We start from the raw sequence: 6,526 nt of genomic DNA, 5'->3' as shown, positions 1-6,526 counted from the left end.
TCATGTAACTTTGCGTGAAATTCAAAAACAAAAACAAACAAGAAGGTGAGTACTCTTCTCGTACCATGGATTCGAAGAAAAAATTCCTGATACCACCTGGTTTTGGACTAGATGAATCTTCCACATGTAGTTCACCCCTCTGACTGGTTGTCCCCCAGCCTACCACTATCTAGATGTTGATTCCCAAGTAGTCTGGTTTTGGATTGATGCAAGACCAGCCAACATAAGTCCTCACACATGTGGTTGGTAGGGACCCTCCCCCTACTGTGGACCAGACAACAAATTCTTGGTGCCACCTTGTTTTGACTGGAGTTGACCCACTGCATATGCATGCCCCCATCCTACTGTCACCCAGATGTTGGGTTCCTGGGTATGCACATGTGAAACCTGCCTGAGTTGTAAGAACAGAAGTTGTCTTTCCCTACTGCTTCCTGGTATTCAGGTGAAGACAATTGGTACCCTCCTCCTACCATGGACAAGAAGACAAATACCTGATATTGGACTGGAGTTGATCCACTGAATACAGTCTGACATGCTCTAGTCAGTCTACACCATTTGTAATTGGATGATGCTTCTTTTCCATCCATTTTAACGAAACATATCTTTACAAAGGGTGATGGGTATACCTGATACAGTTGAGATGAGGTCTCCCACGGATGTGATCCTGTACATTAGGGTATCACACTCCATTGGTTCTCTTTGGGTGCCTTACAAAGAGTGATCATCTAGGTAACTTTTGCACTGGTCCCTCCATAGTTTCAATGTGGGATTCTAGCTATTATGACTGTAACTGAATGATGAAATTTAATATACATGTAGCTGTGATTATACAGGAACATGGTTGAATTTTAGGTTATCCTTCATCAGCACACCTGGGGACCACATGGACCCCAATGACTTTTTTAGTTGTATATGTTTTTACACAATCATTGCAAATTTCTTATAAATTTGTGTAATTGTCAAGCAGAAACCCCGGATCAATATGACACTATTGTTTTCGAAACAGGCAGATGGTGTATGTAGCTATTATCTAATATTTATCTGGGGTCCACTCAGACTTCATACTATCATTGACCATCACTATACATGCAGTTCATACGAAACAAATTTCTAAATGTTTATTTCACCATATAGGCTGTTGTAGAGGATTATTCTTCAGAGTAGTACAGTATCATCTCATCTGTCAGATCCAAGTTGACCCACTATGTACACTTTCAGTTTTCTTTGTGTTAAATTTCGCAGTATTAGTGGTAATCTCATCATATATTGGTGAATAATGACTTGAATATAAGAATATAATAAAACTTTGGCATTTGTTTGATACGCTGTTTGAATAAGGAATGGTTTAATATTACTTATTTGTATACTGAGGAACAATGTAATTTTGTAATTTCTTGATTTGTCAACATATCTCCTTTAAAATACGTATATTTTTATGTTGTTCACATTGCATGCTAACCCTAATAATAGTTGCAATACAACTGATTTTTGGAATTTCAATCCAGAGCTTACTATAATGGTAATTTTGTGACCCCAGATTTTCCACAAAGTAACCTTTCAAAGGTGTGCTGATGAGGGTTAAAAGTATGTAAAAGTTTAGTAAACATGGATTCTTATATCTGTCAGTTTTACTTGGTAATAACAGATAAACTCTCAACAGTCTCTTTCATGTCTTATCAAAGATCTTTATTCATCTTTAATGTCAGTAAATAGATTTCTTTAATTGATTATGGGATTTATTTTGTAGATTTGATGACTTTGTACCTATTCATAATCTGTGGGTCCAATACATGGATGAAGTTATACAAGAAAGGTTAGTTTTTCTGGGTCAGTAATTATAGTGTATGTAGTTATTAATGTCTTGTATAAGTAAACAAGAAAGATAAGAGATTGTTGTAGATGTATATATAAATGTTTTTACTGTTAGTGAAGGATAAACTGTTGTGTAGCACGATTATAAGTTGACGAAATTGTGGAACATGTTTTGTTTTTCTGTACACTAATACTTTTACAAATTGTCAGCATAAGTTCTTCTAGTCTTATGACATGGTAATAAGATCCATATACTGGGTAAAATTGGAAATCCTTCCTTTTTAATGAAACTAGTTTCAAAAATAATTTCAGAATATTTGTAAATAATTTACCATGTAATTTAAGAAGAAAACACATTCATTAGTGAATAGTCTGATCGTTAATATTTTTCTCCAAACATTGTTTTGTAGTTAAGTTCTCCCATTTCAACAGAATTTCCAGTTGATCTTCAAACACAACTATTATAGATAGATAGATTATGCTATCCAGGGGCAGGATGGAGGATGTAACTGAGAGAGCAGGTGATATAGTAAAGGGTGCTAGTAGTGATGCAGTCTTTGTATTGCACATAGGAGCTAATGATGTAGGAAAGGGCATATTGTAGGAGCTAATTGTTATGTACAAGGCATTCAAAGAAGAGGTCCATGAAAACTTAATTCTGTCAGGGATACCACCAAAACTTAACTGTGGGGATGAGATGATAACTAGGTCACTAGTTCTGAACACTAAGTTTAGATTAATATGTGAGGAAGGGCTGGTTGGATTTGTAGGATCAGTTCAATGGTAAAATGGAGACTTTTGGAATAGATGGCTTACATTTACATAGGATAGGGGCTTGCTTGCTTGCTTGCTACTAACTCAACTGTAACTTCTATTCCAACCAGTACTCTAAAGTCAATAATTCTATTTCTTATATCTCTAGCATTACAATAATAATAATTTAGTCTACCATTAAAACTACCTTTGTATCTTGTTCCCACACTATAACCCTCTCTACATTTTACCTTTTATTCCTTATTCTGGCCCTCCCCATTGTTTAATCCTAGTTTAAATTTGCCAATTTTGATAAAATGGGAATAACTGAAACCTGGTTAAATGTAGGCAATTTTCTTTGAAATACAAGGTTCAAGGTTGTTTAATTTGGATAGAATATTGAAAAAAGGGGGAGGAGTGGCTTTCTATGTAAATGTGAGTTACAGCATGTTCAAGTTGAGGGTATCAAAGCTAACAGCAATGTGATTGAATCTCTTTGGGTTTTTTTAGTGGTTATATGAGGAGAAGGATTTTAGTAGGAACTTGTTACAAAACACCAGATGAAACTAAGAGAAACTCTACAGTGAGATTAAAGAAATTATAATTATGGAATATTTTAGACGTATAGATTGGAAAATGTTGAGAGTAAAATCATGAGGGAGACAAGTTTTTAGAAACTGTTCAGGATGGTTTTTCCTTTAATAATTGGTTAGGAAACTTACTAGGAGCAATATTACTTTAGATTTATTCACACCTAATATAGAAATGGTTGAGTGGGTGGAGAATGGGAAACATCTGGGTGTAGATGACCATTCCTTAATTAGATTTGATGTTTTGCTACATATGGAGATAAAGATTAACGAGATTTTGGTTTGAAAGTTCGAAGTTTTAAAAAAAGCATGTTATGAAGAGAAGAGATTAGACAAGAATTATCTGCAGTAAATTAGGCAACTAAATTAGCTGAAGATACTGATTAAATGTGGCAAATTTTTAAAAATAAATTCTAGAATATTCAAAATAGGGAAGTTCTTTATAGACAAAAGAAAGGGTGGCTGGAAGATTGGCTCATAAAGGGTATAAAGGATAAACTAAAGAAACGTATAAGAAGCTTAAATTGACTGCAATGATGGGAGACTTGGAAGATTATAGAAGATCAAGAGAGTTGGTCAAACAAAAAATTGGAAAATCAAAAAAGTATATAAAAAAGATTGGCTGAAAATGTAGAAAATTAATAGTAAAGATTTCTTTAAATACATTAAGGGTAAATAAAATGTTAGGATGGTAATAAAGCCTTGGAAGGATGATACAGGCAGGCTAATATTTGATGATTGTGGGATGGCTGGGTTATTATATTAATACTGGACAGTTGCTAGATGAAAACAAGACTGAACAAGGTGATCACATTAAAGCTGAGCTGTTAATTAAAAATTGTTAAGTTTAAAGAATGATGAAGTTCCTGCTTTTTGGAAATTTGATCCAAGTCAATTTACAATACAACTGCACATGGTTACAACAGTTGACTTCTTTATTCCACATGAATGACAATCAGCCTATATATATAGGTGTAGTTAACTTGTTCAATCTCATTTCTCTTCATTTAACCCTATCTCTACGGGTCTTCCTATGGTCACGGGTCAAAGGCCATGTCATCGCGTTTGTAGACACATTCAAAATTTTATTGAACTACTATTTTATTAATGTATGTCAATTAGTTTAGTATCAAATTGAAGATTATAATTCAAATTTTAGTATTATACATTAGTTAGTTTCTTAATTTTAAATTGAATATTAAAAAACAATTGGTAAATATCAATTTTTGTGTCACATGGTATATTGAATGCAGCATTGGTTCAAATTAGATGTTTACGGTGTACAAATACGGAAATATGTAAATAACAATGAAGTAATGCGACAAGGGGGAAAGTATAAAACAGTCTTGTAAGTTACTCTTGAAGATCACATCGAAACATGTACCTGTAGAGATTTTAAAGTGGAAGTCGTACGGCTTCAATAAAAGTTTTTATTGTGTAAATATAAAACAGTCTTGTAAGTTACTCTTGAAGATGACGTAGATCACGTTGAAACATGTACCTGTAGAGATTTTAAAGTGGAAGTCGTACGGCTTCAATAAAAGTTTTTATTGTGTAAGTATAAAACAGTCTTGTAAGTTACTCTTGAAGATGACGTAGATTACATCGAAACATGTACGTTAGAGATTTTAAAGTGGAAGCCGTACGGCTTCAATAAAAGTTTTTATTGTGTAAATATAAAACGTTGTTTTTAATTAATTATTTATTATAATTTTAGCAAAAAAAACATTTTAAACACAAGTGCCGGTAGTGGATATATCCATTTGTGTTTCTTACCTTTACTCCTTTTTTCTAAGGGAAAAAATTAATAAAAGATTTATATGTAAACAATTTTGTTTTTATTGCAGCAGTGATTCCAGTCAACTACATCAAAAATTAATGAAAGCAGACTACCACGGCTGTTTTCTAGTGGTGTGTGCAGCTCGGTGTTCACCATACTTAGGAGTTAGTGGTATTGTTATGCAAGAAACAAGAAACACGTTCAAGCTCATTACAGGCAATAATAGAGTAAAAAGTAGGTATTTCTAATATCTCAGTCTTTTACTTTTTTTAACAGATACAGTATGATGTGATTTGATAACTTTAATATTCAAAATAAAAAAATATATTTGATGTAGGTTAGTCTGGATCAAATTGTGTTTTAGTGACACCTTTGCTGTGACTATTATACTCTGTTTAACCAAACAAGATCAAAATGCAACAATTTCATATTGCTAGTTTTACTTCCCAGATACACCCAGTAAATATTAACACTTATAATTTGGGAAAGTTTTTTTTTTTAATCTGAATAACAAAGAAAAATATTTTAAGTATAGTTATTTAGAATAATACAAATATAGTGTGTGATAAGTCATGTTGAGTGATTGAAATTTTTTAAGAATGAATTTTATTTTTGACATGGAAAATTGCAGTTTCTAAAGATAACAAATCCTACAGAATCAGAAGATGAACCACTCTATGTACACATCTTTCATAGTAGAACAGACACGTTGTTTAGTAAGAGGGTTAGTGAAGACTTGGATTTCTGTATAATGCAACATGTTACTTGAAACATTAGTGGCTTTGTTTGTACATATAACTGTTGATAACTTGAAATTTTTTTTATAGTTTTTCTGTATCACTTTCAGTATTTTTTATATGTTAACACATAGAGGTGATATAGAGAGGTATTATCTCCATCACTTTGACAGCCATGCAATTCATGTTTTTAGTTGAAGTAATTGGAAATGTTTTAAAACAACTATTTTAATGCATCAAAAATAACCAGATCAGTCATTATAAACATTTTCTAAAGTATAAAAACTACTTAACAAAAATTTTCCCTCACTTTTATGTTTATTATTTTGTGTTATTGAGGCTTCTCCCGTTGATGGAACAGTAGGTTACTTTTAGAGAAACTCATTTCTGAATGTTGCATACTAGATGATGTACCCGTTCAACACATATGGAAGACATAGGGTCCCCTGAGTGGTGACATGGAACAATCTATGTGTCCGAATACCTGTATACTTGGAATAATCTATGTGTCCAAATACCTGTATCCTTGGAACAATCAACGTGCCCAAATACCTGTATACTTGGAACAATCCACGTGTACCAATACCTGTATACTTGGAACAATCCACGTGTCCAAATACCTGTATACTTGGAACAATCCACGTGTCCAAATACCTGTACACTTGGAACAACTATGTGTCCAAATACCTGTATACTTGGAACAATCCACGTGTCCAAATACCTGTATACTTGGAACAATCCACGTGTACCAATACCTGTATCCTTGGAACAATCCACGTGTCTATATACCTGTATACTTGGAACAATCCACGTGTACAAATACCTGTATACTTGGAACAATCCACGTGTCCAAA

The 6,526-nt window shown here is 33.2% G+C and overlaps 2 protein-coding genes across 2 annotated transcripts in view; one reads left to right on the top strand and one right to left on the bottom strand.

Annotated features, from left to right (window-relative positions):
* The window catches only part of LOC106473740 (ribonuclease P protein subunit p29-like), a 26,749-nt gene that overhangs the window by 16,469 nt on the left and 3,754 nt on the right, over positions 1-6,526 (top strand). The window contains exons 4-5 of the mRNA XM_013934420.2: positions 1,748-1,813; positions 5,003-5,169. Of these exons, the coding sequence (XP_013789874.1) occupies positions 1,748-1,813; positions 5,003-5,169 (233 nt within the window). The remainder of the gene's footprint in view (positions 1-1,747; positions 1,814-5,002; positions 5,170-6,526) is intronic.
* LOC111089504 overlaps positions 5,434-6,526 on the bottom strand; it is a 2,310-nt gene continuing 1,217 nt past the window's right edge. Inside the window, exons 2-3 of the mRNA XM_022402138.1 lie at positions 6,259-6,427; positions 5,434-6,224 (exon numbers count right to left, since the gene is read on the bottom strand). Of these exons, the coding sequence (XP_022257846.1) occupies positions 6,074-6,224; positions 6,259-6,427 (320 nt within the window). The 3' untranslated portion in view covers positions 5,434-6,073. The remainder of the gene's footprint in view (positions 6,225-6,258; positions 6,428-6,526) is intronic.

Source organism: Limulus polyphemus, unplaced genomic scaffold (assembly GCF_000517525.1).
Source record: "Limulus polyphemus unplaced genomic scaffold, Limulus_polyphemus-2.1.2 Scaffold6463, whole genome shotgun sequence".
Taxonomy (NCBI): Eukaryota; Metazoa; Arthropoda; class Merostomata; order Xiphosura; family Limulidae; genus Limulus; species Limulus polyphemus.
The sequence above is the reverse complement of the archived record's forward strand: the minus strand, read 5'-3'. Positions and strand labels throughout refer to the sequence as shown.